At 48.5% G+C, this 19,399-nt stretch overlaps 1 protein-coding gene across 3 annotated transcripts in view; it reads right to left on the bottom strand.

Moving 5' to 3' along the window:
* The window catches only part of TMEM178A (transmembrane protein 178A), a 216,913-nt gene that overhangs the window by 37,076 nt on the left and 160,438 nt on the right, over positions 1–19,399 (bottom strand). For all 3 annotated transcript variants that reach the window (XM_063918045.1, XM_063918046.1, XM_063918047.1), the window contains exon 2: positions 12,631–12,744. In XM_063918045.1, coding sequence (XP_063774115.1) covers positions 12,631–12,744 — 114 coding nt within the window. The remainder of the gene's footprint in view (positions 1–12,630; positions 12,745–19,399) is intronic.

Below are 19,399 nucleotides of genomic sequence, written 5' to 3'. Positions count from 1 at the left end.
GACACCATAGAGAGAGATTCCTTATTGAGACCAAAAACTGATAGAAAGCCCACAGATGAAAGGTATATATGGGCTTTCATCAGTCAATATAGCAACTCATATAAAGGAATTGAGCGTGTTATTAGTAAAAACTGGAATATCCTAAAACAGGATGCTATTTTGGGACCATTGCTCCCTGTGAAACCTGCTTTTATTTACAGGAAAGCACCAGCCCTAAAAAATCAGTTAGTGAGGAGCAGCATGGAAAGCAATCCAAGACAAAGTGTGAGAACTAAGGGCTTCCATCGCTGCGGCGAGTGTCTGATGTGTAGAACTGTAAAATCATCTACCAGAAAAATAACTGAATTTGGTGTTCATGGCCAGACTTACCCCATAAAGGAGTTCATTACATGCCACTCGAAGAATGTTATATACATTTTAGAGTGTGCATGTGGACTCTTTTATGTGGGAAAAACTACTCGATGTGCAAAAACTAGATGGGCAGAACACATTTATAATATCAGAAAAGGTTTAGAGACCCATACAGTTTCCTCACATTTTAAGAAACAGCATAGCTCAAAAGAATGTTTTTTAAAATTCTTCTGTGGGATCCAAGTAATTCTCCCTAAATGGAGGACGAGGGATCTTGAAAAAAGGTTATCACAGACAGAAATGAGGTGGATTCACCGATTAGGGACTCTGTCTCCAGGAGGACTAAACGGTGAATTCGAATTAAAATGTTTCCTTACCTAACAATTAAAATTAATTTTATATCAATTATTTAACCAAGTATGTTGGTGTTGGTTTTTTAACAATGCACTGTGCACTTTTTTTATTACTCTATGTCTTTGATGTATTTCTATGACATAAATTATTATGATGTAGTTTTAAATTATGTTTTTTGTCATTTCTGCATTTTATATGGTGCATTATATCCATGAGGACTCTATAATATGGACTCTCCATCTATAAAGGGATTTTGAAAAGCCCAACTTTTTATCTTAACCGGAGAAGAAGAATCCCGCGGTGGAACGCAAACATCGCGACTTCCGGTCCGCGATGAAACGCACACGTCACTTCCGGTTCCGCGGTTGAATTAAAAACACCGGTGGGAGATCAAGACGATGCTGGCTAGCGGAAATTGCACACAGCTGGTCATCCCTCGTTAAGAGGGTTTAAATAGTAAGAACATTTGAATGTTAGCCATGCTTCTGACGAAGGACGTCATATCGTCCGAAACGCGTTAAGCGTGGCTCCTGTATTCCATCTCATCTGCTACCTTGCGGGATTGACCTGTGGTGACGTGGATGTGGGCATCCGGAGCTCATATTTCCACCTTTTTACCATCTGACACCTGGGGGATCCCTGACCAAGGAGCGCATCTGTTGGTGATATGCCAAATGAGATTTTCATGTTATGCTGTTTTTATTCTTTTCTTCTGTAAGTGCATCTTGTAAAAAATAAATTGTTCTGCTTTTAAGAAATACTGCACCATGATCTATTTTGTGTAAAGTGTCCCTCCAAATATTCCCTCATGCAAAAGAGGGGAAGAGGTGCCACTTATATATTGCAGATTCAAGATCTGGTGCAGCCACCCCTTGATTGGCTCGTAGAAGGAGGAGAACTTTGCACACTTAAGAGAGAATTGTGAGGAGATCCGCCTCAGCCTATGGTGAACCAATACACTTATATTCACCTGTTTTCACACAGTGGTGTATTGAGACTACTACATGATTTCCAATCAGCGCTATTATTGATGTGTAAATTTTCTTCCACTTTGTCCATTGTGTGTGTATTTGGATGCGCACTATTGCACATCTTTTAGCAGCTTTTTGGTTTTGTTGCGCATTTGTTCTGAAGTTTTTTTATCACTTGACTGTAATGTGTTTACGATTATGAACGATTCACAATTTACTGCTTATATCAGTTTCAGTTATTAATCCTGGCACGTTTTCAAGACTAACTATAGACTAAAAGCAAATTAGATATGTTGAAACTATACTCTAATCCTTTCACCCACTGTAATATTATGCACAGTTTGAACTTGATTAAATATTTTTACACATATATTACAGCAAAAAAATCCTAGGATAAACACTGGTACTTCCTTTGTCATTCTTAGAGATTCAATGAAATTATTATTATTATTATTATTATTATTATTATTATTATTATAATACTATTACTACTACTACTCCTACTCCTACTACTACTACTACTACTAATAATAATAATAATAATCTTCATATTAATAATATGATTCTCAAAGCACTCACTCATCAAAAATTGTAACCATATATTTATTTCAAATATATATTTTACTGAATATTCTAATTGTTTACAGCAGGCTTTTTCAACCAGTGTGCCGTGGCACACTAGTGTGCCGCGACCAGTTGCAAGGTGTGCCGCGGAGCCAGAGTAGCTTCCTGCACCTTCAGAGTGAACTGTTGGCCTGGGCTCTTCTTAGAAGATCAGTTGTGCTCTGGCCATGACCTATGCCTTGAAAACGATGTGATATCATAGGTCACAGCCGCGGCGACTCACCACCCAGCCAGCCTACCCGCCTGCATACACATCTACCAGTTCCCGCCTGCATACACAGCTTTACTTGCCCACCCACATACACACCTGCCCGACCGCCCGCTGCTCAGTATTCGCAGCACTCCACTATGAATAGCCCCCTCCACTGAGGGACAGGGAGGAGGACAGCTGATAATAATATTTGTCATTTTATTTCTCCTGTGGGGAACAATAGGATTTCAATAGGATTTTTGTGGGGAGAGTAATAATTTATGGATTTATGGGGGGAACTATGTGAATAATTCATGTGGGGAGCAATAGGATTTTTGTGGGGAGAAATGTGATTGATTTATGTGTGGAGCAATAGGATTTATGTCGGGAGCAATGTTATTGTTTTTTCTGTGTAGGCCAATGTATGTGTGTTTTTTTATTTTTTTTATTTTTTTTGGGGGGGGGTTACTGTGAGGGCCAATGTGTGTGTTTAGTTTTTTCTGTGGGGAACTGATGGTGTGCCTTGGGAATTTTAAAATATTGTTCGGTGCGCCGCGAGTAATAAGAGGTTGAAAATCACTGGTTTACAGCATAACCTAACTGGGGATTGTGATATAGCCACTTTGTAGGAAAGAGCATACCCTCCAACATTTTACACATAAAAATCAGTACAAATTAGGATAAGGGGCGTGGCCACGGGGAAAGGGGGCGCCCCTTTTCCTCTACTTTTAATGGAGATTTGGAGAGTCAAAAATCGGTACAGACCATAAATAAAAGGTTCTGTAGCTGCCAAAAAGGTGCAGTTGGAGGGTATGAAAGAGTTATACAAATCAAACTTTACCAAGCTATTAGTGTAGAGAAAGAAAAAGCTTGCAAAGTTTTTAAAAATCTCCTATTTGAAGTTTAGTGTTACACCGTGCTTATTACTGTACAGGGGAGGCAGTCAATTGACCGCTGGTCAGGATCCCGGCTGTCAGGATACGGATGCCGTAATCCCGACACCAGATGAAATACCAGTGGTCGGAATTGTTAGATGAAAAGCGCTCCTACACTCTGGCAGAGAGCTACCTGCTGCTTCCCGGGTCGCAGTGGCTGCGTGTGACGTCACGCAGCCACGCGGCCCACCCCTCCAATGATCCAGACATGCCTCCATTGTCTGGACCGTGCCCCGCCAACGGCGTTCTAACACCATTGGCACGCCCCTTCCCGCGACAGCCTCTGCCTGTCAATCAGGCAGACGCGATCGCAGCCAGTGAGATGCTGACAGAAGGAGAGAGAATTGACAGCATAGGAAAGGAATGAGTTAAACATCTTGTGAGGGGTGGACCTAGCTGGAAGGAAAGTACAGCCCTTTGGGAAAAGGGGAGGGTTAGTATATATAGGGAAGGATGACATCTTGTCTCTCTCTTGTTGGTGAAATTGCCTTTGAGTGGGTGAGTGCTGCATAGCAGGCTTCCCAACTTTTACTGTGTTTCCCCTGGGGCTCATTAACTTTATTTTAAAACCCTCCTCTGCATCCCCCCCCCTTTTTTGACTCTACAATTCAACTAGGCCTCCACGGGCTCGAGCAGGGCCGAGGTGCGGCAGCCCGGGTCAGCTTTGTTGCTGGGCTTGAGCGGCAAGGTGGGCCAGCAGTGCGTCCCGGCCGCCCGGAGGTGGAAGGGCGGCTGCCCCCACCTCCGAGCGCGGCGGGTGATTAGCGGGAGGCGGGCGACCGCGGGCGCGCGCATGCGCGCCGCTGTAGGCGCCCGTCCGTGGAGGCGCACGGGGCTCATATTTAGCTCCCTGGGCACTGTACGAAGTGGAGGGGCCAGGACGGAGTCGGCTGCTAGCCGCGCGAGGTCTGTCACTGGGCCTCGCGCGGCGGATCTGCAGGGGGATGCGGCCGGCCGGGAAGCAGTGGGACGCGTGCACGAGGTGCGCGCGCACCCACGCTCGCTTCCGGCGTCGCCGTTCGCGCACGGGGGCGCGCAGCGGCGTCGCCAGCCTCCCGGTCTCCCCAGCTTGCTCCCCTGCAGCCGGAGTCCGGCGGGGGGCAGGGGGGGGGGAGGAGAGGTACGAGGGTGGTTCCCTCAGAATAGTATTAAGCAGGGCTCTGCAGGGAGGGACGACCAGGGGGAACACGGGGGGTTAGAGGCACCAGGAGTCGGGGCGCGAGCACGATGTGCGCGCGAGCCCATACTCACGGCAGGCGCCGCCGTTGCGCGCGTGCGCGCGCAGCGGCGCCGCACGTCTCTCTGTCTCCCCAACTCGCTCCCCTGGAGCCAGATGCCAGTGGCTTGCGGGGGAGGAGGGGGGGCAGGGAAGGGGGGCGCAGGGCTGCTGCGGGCGCTGACCGGCCTCGCCGCAGGTCCCTCCTAGCGGGCGGAGTTGGCTCCGATCTGCGGGGGGTTCGGAGAGCGACAGCAGCGTTGGCGCCGGCGGCCAGTCCCTCGGTAGAGACGGGCGCCCCCCTTTTTTCCCGCCAAGGCGGACGGGTCGGCAGACGTCTGCCCCCAGGTGACGCCGTAGGGCGTCATGCGGGTAGGCGCGCGCGGGCCCCGGCTGGGGGCACCGGGAAGCCGGCGCCGTGGTTCGGGCCATTAAGGGCCCCTCCGGAACTCTGGCGTTGGCTCTGGCCAAGGTGGGCGCGGCATTACGGCCGCTGGCTGCGGCTACATCACCGGGGGTAGCGGCAAGCTCCGACGCGGCCGCGATGGAAGGCGGGTCCGGAAGACGGTCAGCTTCAGCGGCGCGGCGAATTGCCACGCCTGCAGGGAGCTCGGAGAGGCCGCCGCAGACCTGTAGCACTGTCCGTAACAGGAAGGGCAGGGACGCGCTGCGGGGACAACCCCCTCACGAGTGGCTCGGCAGGCGCCGCAGTTGTTTCTTGTGTCTTTCGCCCCCTTTTTCTCTCCTGCAGGGGATCGCGGCGAAGTGGAGATGGTGGAATACGGGTAAGAAGACGTCGGTTCTGCCACGCCGGAGGATTCCGTGTCGGTGCAGTCGACGGGTTCAGGTGAGGTGTTACAGTCGGTAGCGGGCTCATCCTCGAGTCCCAGTTCTCGCAGCTTTTCCTCTTCCTCCTTTTCCTCTGCTCTGTCGTCGCAGGCGTCCGAAGTCCGTAGCGCGACTAGGGCGAAGAATCAGGCGACTAAATTCGCCAAAAGGGCGGCGGGGCAGCTGGGAGCTCGAAGAGGCGTAAGCGGATTAGGGAGGAAGCTCGCAGGGCCAAGAAACGCAGCGATTTGCACGGGTTTGTTCGCTGCGACTACACTGCAGTGATGCGGGGCCTGCGGGTTAGCGGACGTAGGAAGATTCGTAGTGGGACTTCGTGCATGTGTTCGTCTGTACGGAGGAAGCGAAGAAGGAGTATAGATCGGCGGCTGTAAAGAGGGACATCGGGGCCGTGGCCTTCCGTACCTTCGTTAACTGGCTGACCGGTTTTGGGTCTTCGCGGCGTGCTACCTGGAAGATAGGCCGGTCGAGCACAGGAACGTGATTCGGTACATGCTTCTCATACATGACTTGCAGCGCACTTCTTCGGGATCGGAGTGGCGTAGGTAGAAGCAGGATGGTTAGCGGGTCATGGACTTTGGGTTCAAGGACGTCTAGGTCTGGCTCAAAGTCACTCGGGCTTCGCAGCAGACGGAGGAGCCCGGAAGCCGGGGGCGGACGGCCACCACCGCGCAGGGTCGTCCGCCCAGGGGTAAGGCGCGGACGGCGGATCGGCCAAATCCAGCCTCCTCCTGCTCCACAGAGCTTCAACGCCAATTGCTTTAGAAACGATGGGCAAGGGGTTAAATTGGTATCCAAATAGGGCGGATGCAAAAATTTCTGTTTTCCGGTTTTAGTTTTGTTTTCGCGTGCCTGTTGCGAGCGAGGTGTTGGTTCGGGCCCAGTAGATACGGAGGTCATCTCTCCAGTGGGGGTGGTTCCGAAGAAGACTCTGGGCGCTTTTCGGCTTATTCAACATCTTTCTTACCCATCGGGGACGGCGGTCAATGACGTGAGGCCGCCGGATCATGGTTCGGTGGTTTATCAGTCGTTGACGAGGCATTGGCGCTGGTCCGCAGTTACGGGACTGGAGCACTCATGGCTAAGATCGAGGTTGAGTCCGCTTTTCGGTTGCTGCCGTTATATCCGGACTCATTCCGTTTTATGGGGTTTTCGGATCGGAGCGGGGTATTTCATCGGCAACGGTTTGCCGAGGGGATGTTCCGTTTCATGCTCGTTTTTCGAACGGTTTAGCACGTTTCTACACTGGTTCGTGGAGTCTTCGCCAAGGGGTCATGGGGTCGCCCATTACCTCAATGACTTCCTGTGTGCGGGGCGGCACATTCAGCACGGGCGTCGACTTGCTGGTCAGCATCCGAGCCCTGTTTTTTCCACTTCGGCGTTTCAGTGGATGAGGAGAAAACTGAGGGACCGTCCTCCTGTTTGTCCTTTTGGGGATCGATTTCGACACAGCGGCAGGATCGGGTCGGCTGCATCGGGACAAGGTGGTGAAGCTCCGCGAAGCTATTGGCCGGTTCGAAGGGTCGCGTAAGATCACACTGCCGGAAGCTGGAAAGGGCGAATGCGGGGTGTGCCAGACCACATCATTTCGTGCGATGATCCTCCGAGATTTAAGGGGATGGAGCAATATGGGCCTCATTACTGGAGGATTTCAACGGGGGTGTATATGGCAGGCTCCAACGGTGGTCAGCGCTAGGATGCAGTTGTTCACCGACGCGGCTGGGGCCTCTGGATACGGATGTTATCGGGAGGGATCTTGGTGCGCGGCTTCGTGGACGGCATCGCGAAGGCGTAACCAGGGACCTTTTGCTTCTGGAGTTTTTTCCCCATTATGGGGGCGCTGGAGGTTTGGGGCGAACGGCTGGCTCCTCGCAGCATCTTGTTTAGATGTGACACTCTGGGCGTTGGCGCATGCGATAAATAACAAGGGGGCGAAGCCGCTGTCATGCTGCGGGTGCTGGGACAGTTGCTGTAGACATGCCTACGTCGGAACGTGTGGTTCCGCGCGCAACATGTGCCGGGGCTGGAGAACGGAATTGCCGACGCTCTGTCACGAGGGCAGTGGGAAAGTTTTTTTGTTTGTTAGCACGGGAGGCCGACGAACATGGTGTTCAGTGTCCCGGTTATGTTGGGAGGTGATCGGGACGGATTGGAGGGTCTTGCGTTGCGGTCAGTCGCGCCAGCCACGCTTAAGCCGCAAGCTTGGAGCGGAGTAGGAGGAGTTTGTTTAAGGACGAATTCAGCAAGGTAAGAGCGGGCATCGGAGGATGCTTTCTTTTATTTGGCAGCTGTAGGTTTCGGGTAGGTCCAGAGCGGTGGTATCCCGGTACTTGGCCAGGATTTCGTTTTCAGCGGGATAAAGGGCGTCCCCGATGTGGCTAAGAGCGGGATTCTGTTGAAGGCGATGAAAGGATGGGCGCGAGTTGCGCCGACGCCGCCTGACAGGAGGAGGCCCATTGATGCGGCCTTGTTGCTGGATGTCATCAGGGCGGTTAGAGGTGTCGCGTCGTCCATGTTTTGAATTGCGGTTGTTCTTCAGTTTGGCGTGCTTAATGGCTTACCACGGGGCTTTTAGGATTTCGGAACTAGTAGCGCCTTCTCAGCGAGCAGATTCGCGCATGCTGGTCGGGGACGTTGTGGTGGGTGAGAAGTCCTTGCTTTGCAGATTGCGACGCTCTAAGACTGACCAAGTGGGGAGAGGTCAATGGGTCACCTTGGTTCTGGCTCTTGAGGAGAGCATTTGCCCAGTGAGGTTGGCGGTGCAATATGAGGCAGTACGGCCCGACGGTCGGGGGTCATGGCTGCTGCACTATGACGGGCTGCCGGTGACGAAGTATCTATTTCATGGGATGCTGGGTTGCTGTCTTGCGAGCTTGGGCCTTCCACCCGCTGCGTTCGGGACGCATTCCCTCCGCATAGGGGCTGTGACGTCGGCTGCGGCGACGGGATTTTACATGGCTGAGATCCAGGCGGTGGGGCGATGGAAGTCGTCAAGCTACAGACGGTATATGCGCCCCGTTGCATGAGATGTTAGCTCGCGCGTACTTGTGTGTCAATTCCAGTCGTTTAATCATGTTATTACAGTTCAGTACGTTATGGTGTTGTGCGTTTGTTTGTCTTCCCCCTTTTTTATCCTACTCAGGGATTAGCTACTCGCCGTTGCTGGCATGAGCCGGCAGCGGGGGTCTAGAGTTATTTTGCAATTTTTTGCCTGACTTGACGGACTGAATTCTAATCCACAATTCGGCTAATCTGTTTTAATCAGAGTCCCTCAGCAGGTCTTTATGCTTTCACCTCCAGCTGAGTTATTACATGTTTTACCCCTTCTCCCCCCCCCCCCCCCCCTTTTGGTTTGTTATTTTCATCTTTCCCATTTGTGTGTTCAAGTTAGGCTTCAAATTGGCTGATTGCTCGTGCAGATCGGCTAGGCCGAGACTGCTGCAATATACGACAGCAAAATTTTTCTTTTTGGCAGATCCTTCAGGTTAATGCAGTAAATTAAACAATGGTATAGATAGTTAGTAACCACTTTTACCCCCTTTTCCTCCTCTTCAGGTTGGTTGGTAGATGACTTGCCTATTTTGGTGGTTGGCCACTCTTATGTGTATTGGGCCGCCCAGTGTTGGCCTCGCAGGGGGCACAGATGTTTCCTAGGGCTCGAGAAGTTCGTTGGCTTGGTTGGCAAGGGATGATGTGGACAGAGTGGAGAAGTAGACTAGTGAGTCAGGCCAGCAAGCATGTTAGCCCTAGGGTGTTGGTTGTCCATTTAGGTGGCAACGACCTGGGGAAGAGGACTTATTTGGAGATGCGGTGGGCCATGATACAGGATCTGGCAAGTTGGGCCGCAGCAGTGGACCAATTGTATATTGGTGTTCTCCTTGATGGTGCCAAGGTTGAGTTGGCAAGGTGTGGCGGACGGTCGCGAAATTGAGGAGGCCACGCAGAAGGGGAATGGACCACTTGTATATTGGTGTTCTTCTTGATGGTGCCAAGGTTGAGTTGGCAAGGTGTGGCGGACGGTCGCGAAATTGAGGAGGCCATGCAGAAGGGGAATGGACCACTTGTTATATTGGTGTTCTCCTTGATGGTGCCAAGGTTGAGTTGGCAAGGTGTGACGGACGGTCGCGAAATTGAGGAGGCCAGGCAGAAGGTGAATGGGGCGGTGGCGAAGTGGGTTGTCCCACGGAGGCCAAGTGGTTCGCCACCCTAGGATTCAGTCAGAGACAAAGTCACCTTCTTCGGCCTGATGGTGTGCATCTATCCAATGAGGGGATGATGTTTTTTCCTGGAGGATCTGTTCCTAGGGTTGCTGGAGTTAGGGTGAGGTTATGGTGGCGGTGCGAAGACTCTGGGAAGGAGTCTTTCGCTGTTGGCGGAAAAGAACGGCAGTTGGTGGTTGTATGGTAAGCTGTAGTGATTTACAGTTTGATTTGGTTTAGGTGCACTCACCTCCATAGACTTATTGGCCGCTTGACCACCCGTCCGGGAAGGTAGCGGCAGGGCACCCAGGAGCGGTGGGTAGTCACTGTGGGGGTGGAGTTGTCACCTATTACCGGTTTTTGATAGTTGTAGTAAAATTAGGATGGTTTCGAATTTTTTGTATTTTACGGTTAATTTAGCTTAGTAGAGCCGTTCTTTTTGCTGCCACCATATGCCGGCTGTATCGGCATCTTAACAAAGTTTTCAATTACAGGTTTGCTATGGTTAGGGTCAAATAAATAGCTAGCAATTTTTCTGCCAAATTCAAGTCTCCGTGTCTTTATTTATTGGGTTTAGAGGTAACGAATGCTTTACTTGGAATGAACGGGTCCACCAAATGTCACTAGGATGTTTAGGAGAGAGAATTGACAGCATAGGAAAGGAATGAGTTAAACATCTTGTGAGGGGTGGACCTAGCTGGAAGGAAAGTACAGCCCTTTGGGAAAAGGGGAGGGTTAGTATATATAGGGAAGGATAGACATCTTGTCTCTCTCTTGTTGGTGAAATTGCCTTCCCGCCCTCCCGCCCTGTTGGTAAAGGTTTCTGGTACGGAGTGCCTTGGCATTAAATTGTTGGCTGGTTTTATCGTTGGCTATTTATTGGCGGAAAAGAACGGCAGTTGGTGGTTGTATGGTAAGCTGTAGTGATTTACAGTTTGATTTGGTTTAGGTGCACTCACCTCCATAGACTTATTGGCCGCTTGACCACCCGTCCGGGAAGGCAGCGGCAGGGCACCCAGGAGCGGTGGGTAGTCACTGTGGGGGTGGAGTTGTCACCTATTACCGGTTTTTGATAGTTGTAGTAAAATTAGGATGGTTTCGAATTTTTAGTATTTTACGGTTAATTTAGCTTAGTAGAGCCGTTCTTTTTGCTGCCACCATATGCCGGCTGTATCGGCATCTTAACAAAGTTTTCAATTACAGGTTTGCTATGGTTAGGGTCAAATAAATAGCTAGCAATTTTTCTGCCAAATTCAAGTCTCCGTGTCTTTATTTATTGGGTTTAGAGGTAACGAATGCTTTACTTGGAATGAACGGGTCCACCAAATGTCACTAGGATGTTTATAGTTCAGACTGCAGCGATCCAGTACAAATTACCCCATATGTCTCCTGATTTAATGAAAATGAAGGAGTCCTGCATTAGCCAAAGGGTTAGGTTCTGGTTCACGAAGCAGGAGGTCTAACTGATGTTGGAAAGATCTTTGCATATGCACAGCTCATAATAGCATGCAGCTCTGTGTGCATGACTGATGCCAAATTATTCTACAAGTGAATTCTCTACCCACTAACGCCCATTGAGCTGTAAGTGAGAAGCGATCAATATGCGCATGATGACGAATTGCTCATAGTCGTACAGTACAAGCGACTTTCAGAGGAGTTGCAGCCCACAACGCATGAGCCTTTTACTAAAAAGCTCATGATGTGACCAAATTTAGAATCAGACCCTCAGTCTTCAGCATGTGCTCTAATAACTTTGTACTAGGTTGTTGAAGTTGATTACTGTCATGACCGCTGGTCACGCATACCCAACCCCATGAGACCACTACAAGTTCATGCCATTATTGTATGGCAATCTAGATACCTGTTATCTTGAAACCTGTTCTACTCAAGATACAAGTAACACTAATGATTTAACATTTTACTGCATATAGACACCTGCAAATGTGACCTGGGATTATCGCCATATACTGTAAAATAACAAATGAAATACCTCCATTAGAAGATTTGTGACACAGCAACATCCATTATATCCCTGAAACACCTGGTGCAGGTCCTGTGCTGCATGGAAGGCTTCATACATTATCTCACATACCGCTCTTAGGGCATGTTTGTAGGTAAAGCAAAAATGCAAGCAACTGGGTGTGTTATATTTTTTCTGTGCAGAGTAAATACTGGCTGCTTTTGCATGTAGCCCACGAATACTGCTTTGTTTTTACACTGCAATTTAGATTTCAGTCTGGACACACCCCTACCAAATCTAAAGGGCCCTACACACTTGAAGATATAACTGAACGATATGAACGTTCTCGTTCATTAATGACGAGAACTCGTTAATATCGTTCAGTGTGTAGATACCAATGATGAATGATGCGCGGCCCGCGCTTGTTCATCGTTGGTGCTTATGCATGCAAGCAAAAAAACAAGCAACTGGGCCAAACCATGTTGCACTGCAGGTGGGACAGATGTAACGTGCAGAGAGAGTTATGCACATCCCTACACATTTGGCGATCCGCCGCCGAGCTGCCCAACGGCGGATACGGGCGACCCGGGTCGCCCGTATCCGCCGTTGGGCAGCTCGGCGGCGGATCGCCAAATGTGTAGGGATGTGCATAACTCTCTCTGCACGTTACATCTGTCCCACCTGCAGTGCAACATGGTTTGGCCCAGTTGCTTGTTTTTTTGCTTTACTTACAAACATGAATCAGGCCATCTGTCTGCATGATTAATTATACCAAAAAAAAGTAATTCTATTGAACCTGAAATATGTGCTGCATGAAATGTTAGTGAAAAAAATTCAATTAGCATGTGGTAATTAATAGCGGATAAATGAGGAGACAAGTAATGTCTGTTTGATTTGCTACACAATTTTTTTCAGTCTGTGTGAGTCTTTTCTACCTTCACCTTCAGAACTGTTCTTTGCAGTAAATTGCAGCTCCATACTTACGTAGAAGGTGCCACTCATCTTGCTGAATAGTCCTGGTCAAATTAAATGGAATATTCCTCAGGCGAATTGGATGAGAGAAGTGATACTTGATGGCTGTGCATTTCTGAGCAATTCCTTCAAAAAGAAAGTACAGCAATTTAGCATATTTCTCTGTGTAAAAATAGCACATTGATCTAGAGAAGTCTCAATCTTGATATGCAAACATCATTTATTCACAGCGACACTAGCAGTTTTCAGGTCCTAGAAATGTTGATTGACACTGATTAATTAATGCTTTACAAAAATTAGCAAAGCAAATGATACCAATGAAATAAAAAGAAGAGAAAAATCAGTGGAATAAATTATTTATAGATCTGGCTTCATGATAACTTTGAGAACATGGCAATTACCCAGCTATTAGACCTAAATACATAAAAGATCAACATATATTGTATATAAAAATAATAATCTGTGAGATACAAAAAACTAAAATAAAACCGCAATAAAATTAGAGATGAGCGGGTTCGGTTCCTCGGAATCCGAACCCCCCCGAACTTCAGCCTTTTTACACGGGTCCGAGGCAGACTCGGATCTTCCCGCCTTGCTCGGCTAACCCGAGCGCGCCCGAACGTCATCATCCCGCTGTCGGATTCTCGCGAGGCTCGTATTCTATCGCGAGACTCGGATTCTATATAAGGAGCCGCGCGTCGCCGCCATTTTCACACGTGCATTGAGATTGATAGGGAGAGGACGTGGCTGGCGTCCTCTCCGTTTAGATAGAGAGTGAGACACTTGATTTACTAGTAATTTAATTTTAGTAATTTTGGGGAGCATTAGGAGTACTCAGAGAGTGCAGAGTTTTGCTGATAGTTATACTAGTGACCACCAGTTTTATTTATTATTTAAAATCCGTTCTCTGCCTGAAAAAAAACGATACACAGTCACATACCATATCTGTGCTCAGCCTCAGTGTGCTGCATGATAATATCATCTATGTATATCTGACTGTGCTGAGTGCTCACTGCTCACACAGCTTAATTGTGGGGGAGACTGGGGAGCAGTTATAGCAGGAGTACATAACAGTGCACACTTTTGCTGCCAGTGTGACTGACCAGTGACCACCAGTATATTGTCTGCCTGAAAAAGTTAAACACTCGTGTGGTGTTCTTTTATTTTATTCTATAAACGCATTCTGCTGACAGACAGTGTCCAGCAGGCCCGTCATTCATTATATTATAATATATACCTGTAGTAGTGATATATATATATTTTTTATATCATTATCATCCAGTCTATACTAGCAGACGCAGTACGGTAGTCCACGGCTGTAGCTACCTCTGTGTCGGCAGTGCTCGTCCATAATTGTATACCTACCTGTGGTGGGGGGTTTTTTCTATCTTCTTCATACTAGTAGTTTAGGAGTCTGCTGCTGACAGTGTCCAGCAGGTCCGTCATTATATAATATATACCTGTCCTGCAGTAGTGATATATATATATATTTTTTATATCATTATCATCCAGTCTATACTAGCAGACGCAGTACGGTAGTCCACGGCTGTAGCTACCTCTGTGTCGGCAGTGCTCGTCCATAATTGTATACCTACCTGTGGTGGGTTTTTTTTTTTCTATCTTCTTCATACTAGTAGTTTAGGAGTCTGCTGCTGACAGTGTCCAGCAGGTCCGTCATTATATAATATATACCTGTCCTGCAGTAGTGATATATATATATTTTTTATATCATTATCATCCAGTCTATACTAGCAGACGCAGTACGGTAGTCCACGGCTGTAGCTACCTCTGTGTCGGCAGTGCTCGTCCATAATTGTATACCTACCTGTGGTGGGTTTTTTTTTTCTATCTTCTTCATACTAGTAGTTTAGGAGTCTGCTGCTGACAGTGTCCAGCAGGTCCGTCATTATATAATATATACCTGTCCTGCAGTAGTGATATATATATATTTTTTATATCATTATCATCCAGTCTATACTAGCAGACGCAGTACGGTAGTCCACGGCTGTAGCTACCTCTGTGTCGGCAGTGCTCATCCATAATTGTATACCTACCTGTGGTGGGTTGTTTTTTTTCTATCTTCTTCATACTAGTAGTTTAGGAGTCTGCTGCTGACAGTGTCCAGCAGGTCCGTCATTATATAATATATACCTGTCCTGCAGTAGTGATATATATATATTTTTTATATCATTATCATCCAGTCTATACTAGCAGACGCAGTACGGTAGTCCACGGCTGTAGCTACCTCTGTGTCGGCAGTCACTCGTCATCCATAAGTATACTAGTATCCATCCATCTCCATTGTTTACCTGAGGTGCCTTTTAGTTGTGCCTATTAAAATATGGAGAACAAAAATGTTGAGGTTCCAAAAATAGGGAAAGATCAAGATCGACTTCCACCTCGTGCTGAAGCTGCTGCCACTAGTCATGGCCGAGACGATGAAATGCCATCAACGTCGTCTGCCAAGGCCGATGCCCAATGTCATAGTACAGAGCATGTAAAATCCAAAACACCAAATATCAGTAAAAAAAGGACTCAAAAATCTAAAATAAAATCGTCGGAGGAGAAGCGTAAACTTGCCAATATGCCATTTACCACACGGAGTGGCAAGGAACGGCTGAGGCCCTGGCCTATGTTCATGGCTAGTGGTTCAGCTTCACATGAGGATGGAAGCACTCAGCCTCTCGCTAGAAAAATGAAAAGACTTAAGCTGGCAAAAGCACAGCAAAGAACTGTGCGTTCTTCGAAATCACAAATCCACAAGGAGAGTCCAATTGTGTCGGTTGCGATGCCTGACCTTCCCAACACTGGACGTGAAGAGCATGCGCCTTCCACCATTTGCACGCCCCCTGCAAGTGCTGGAAGGAGCACCCGCAGTCCAGTTCCTGATAGTCAGATTGAAGATGTCAGTGTTGAAGTACACCAGGATGAGGAGGATATGGGTGTTGCTGGCGCTGGGGAGGAAATTGACCAGGAGGATTCTGATGGTGAGGTGATTTGTTTAAGTCAGGCACCCAGGGAGACACCTGTTGTCCGTGGGAGGAATATGGCCATTGACATGCCTGGTGAAAATACCAAAAAAATCAGCTCTTCAGTGTGGAAGTATTTCAACAGAAATGCGGACAACATTTGTCAAGCCGTGTGTTGCCTTTGTCAAGCTGTAATAAGTAGGGGTAAGGACGTTAACCACCTCGGAACATCCTCCCTTATACGTCACCTGCAGCGCATTCATCATAAGTCAGTGACAAGTTCAAAAACTTTGGGCGACAGCGGAAGCAGTCCACTGACCTGTAAATCCCTTCCTCTTGTAACCAAGCTCACGCAAACCACCCCACCAACTCCCTCAGTGTCAATTTCCTCCTTCCCCAGGAATGCCAATAGTCCTGCAGGCCATGTCACTGGCAATTCTGACGAGTCCTCTCCTGCCTGGGATTCCTCCGATGCATCCTTGCGTGTAACGCCTACTGCTGCTGGCGCTGCTGTTGTTGCTGCTGGGAGTCGATGGTCATCCCAGAGGGGAAGTCGTAAGACCACTTTTACTACTTCCACCAAGCAATTGACTGTCCAACAGTCCTTTGCGAGGAAGATGAAATATCACAGCAGTTATCCTGCTGCAAAGCGGATAACTGAGGCCTTGGCATCCTGGGCGGTGAGAACCGTGGTTCCGGTATCCATCATTACTGCAGAGCCAACTATAGACTTGTTTGAGGTACTGTGTCCCCGGTACCAAATACCATCTAGGTTCCATTTCTCTAGGCAGGCGATACCGAAAATGTACACAGACCTCAGAAAAAGACTCACCAGTTTCCTAAAAAATGCAGTTGTACCCAATGTCCACTTAACCACGGACATGTGGACAAGTGGAGCAGGGCAGACTCAGGACTATATGACTGTGACAGCCCACTGGGTAGATGTATGGACTCCCGCCGCAAGAACAGCAGCGGCGGCACCAGTAGCAGCATCTCGCAAACGCCAACTCTTTCCTAGGCAGGCTACGCTTTGTATCACCGCTTTCCAGAATACGCACACAGCTAAAAACCTCTTACGGCAACTGAGGAAGATCATCGCAGAATGGCTTACCCTAATTGGACTCTCCTGTGGATTTGTGGCATCGGACAACGCCAGCAATATTGTGTGTGCATTAAATATGGGCAAATTCCAGCACGTCCCATGTTTTGCACATACCTTGAATTTGGTGGTGCAGAATTATTTAAAAAACGAGAGGGGCGTGCAAGAGATGCTGTCGGTGGCCAGAAGAATTGCGGGACACTTTCGGCGTACAGGCACCACGTACAGAAGACTGGAGCACCACCAAAAACGCCTGAACCTGCCCTGCCATCATCTGAAGCAAGAAGTGGTAACGAGGTGGAATTCAACCCTCTATATGCTTCAGAGGTTGGAGGAGCAGCAAAAGGCCATTCAAGCCTATACAACTGAGCACGATATAGGAGGTGGAATGCACCTGTCTCAAGCGCAGTGGAGAATGATTTCAACGTTGTGCAAGGTTCTGCAACCTTTTGAACTTGCCACACGTGAAGTCAGTTCAGACACTGCCAGCCTGAGTCAGGTCATTCCCCTCATCAGGCTTTTGCAGAAGAAGCTGGAGACATTGAAGGAGGAGCTAACACAGAGCGATTCCGCTAGGCATGTGGGACTTGTGGATGGAGCCCTTAATTCGCTTAACAAGGATTCACGGGTGGTCAATCTGTTGAAATCAGAGCACTACATTTTGGCCACCGTGCTCGATCCTAGATTTAAAACCTACCTTGGATCTCTCTTTCAGGCAGACACAAGTCTGCAGGGGTTCAAAGAACTGCTGGTGAGAAAATTGTCAAGTCAAGCGGAACGCGACCTGTCAACATCTCCTCCTTCACATTCTCCCGCAACTGGGGGTGCGAGGAAAAGGCTCAGAATTCCGAGCCCACCCGCTGGCGGTGATGCAGGGCAGTCTGGAGCGACTGCTGATGCTGACATCTGGTCCGGACTGAAGGACCTGCCAACGATTACGGACATGTCGTCTACTGTCACTGCATATGATTCTCTCCCCATTGAAAGAATGGTGGAGGATTATATGAGTGACCGCATCCAAGTAGGCACGTCAGACAGTCCGTACGTATACTGGCAGGAAAAAGAGGCACTTTGGAGGCCCTTGCACAAACTGGCTTTATTCTACCTAAGTTGCCCTCCCACAAGTGTGTACTCCGAAAGAGTGTTTAGTGCCGCCGCTCACCTTGTCAGCAATCGGCGTACGAGGTTACTTCCAGAAAATGTGGAGAAGATGATGTTCATTAAAATGAATTATAATCAATTCCTCCATGGAGACATTCACCAGCAGCAATTGCCTCCACAAAGTACACAGGGAGCTGTGATGGTGGAATCCAGTGGGGACGAATTGATAATCTGTGAGGAGGGGGATGTACACGGTGATGAATCGGAGGATGATGATGAGGTGGACATCTTGCCTCTGTAGAGCCAGTTTGTGCAAGGAGAGATTAATTGCTTCTTTTTTGGTGGGGGTCCAAACCAACCCGTCATTTCAGTCACAGTCGTGTGGCAGACCCTGTCACTGAAATGATGGGTTGGTTAAAGTGTGCATGTCCTGTTTATACAACATAAGGGTGGGTGGGAGGGCCCAAGGACAATTCCATCTTGCATCTCTTTTTTCTTTCATTTTTCTTTGCGTCATGTGCTGTTTGGGGAGTGTTTTTTGGAAGGGCCAGCCTGCGTGACACTGCAGTGCCACTCCTAGATGGGCCAGGTGTTTGTGTCGGCCACTAGGGTCGCTTAGCTTACTCACACAGCTACCTCATTGCGCCTCTTTTTTTCTTTGCGTCATGTGCTGTTTGGGGAGTGTTTTTTGGAAGGGCCAGCCTGCGTGACACTGCAGTGCCACTCCTAGATGGGCCAGGTGTTTGTGTCGGCCACTAGGGTCGCTGAGCTTAGTCATCCAGCGACCTCGGTGCAAATTTTAAGACTAAAAATAATATTGTGAGTTGTGAGGTGTTCAGAATAGACTGAAAATTAGTGGAAATTATGGTTAATGAGGTTAATAATACTTTGGGATCAAAATGACCCCCAAATTCTATGATTTAAGCTGGTTTTTAGGGTTTTTTGAAAAAAACACCCGAATCCAAAACACACCCGAATCCGACAAAAAAAATTCGGTGAGGTTTTGCCAAAACGCGTTCGAACCCAAAACACGGCCGCGGAACCGAACCCAAAACCAAAACACAAAACCCGAAAAATTTCCGGTGCACATCTCTAAATAAAATGCTGAGTGTAGTATTTGCAAAACCATAATCCCTCTGTGCAGTGCTATACCAGGTTCAAGTGCACCCTGTGCCCGCCCCTGAGCACCCAACGTCATGACGCATGACCTTAATTACAGACCTGCATCTGTGAGAAGATCAAAAGAAACCTCATATAGCCATTAGAGTGTTTTAGGGGGCACAGGTCTACTACTTCCTTCAGAGTTACTTTTCTGCATAGATCTTGGCAGGACTGCCAGCATCGAGTAAGACTGTTCATTATGACGGCGCAGAAGGCTTCATTAGCCCTCACTGCACCACACAGTTTCCCAGCACTTCCTCCTCCACCTCCTTTACCACCATGCTAGGTGCAGTCAAACTCAGCTCAGCTTTGAGAAGGCGGCCCATGTGATTGTGACAGGACTGTCCTGCAAAAGTCTTATGCTGCTTGTTGGAGATGCAGCTGGCTGCTTCTGCTAATCAAAGATGGGCAGCTCGTGTCCTGCAGTCTGAGTCTCAGTGCAGTGCCCAAA

This window comes from Pseudophryne corroboree, chromosome 4 (assembly GCF_028390025.1).
Source record: "Pseudophryne corroboree isolate aPseCor3 chromosome 4, aPseCor3.hap2, whole genome shotgun sequence".
NCBI classification, from domain to species: Eukaryota; Metazoa; Chordata; class Amphibia; order Anura; family Myobatrachidae; genus Pseudophryne; species Pseudophryne corroboree.
This window is presented reverse-complemented; position numbering and strand designations above follow the sequence as displayed.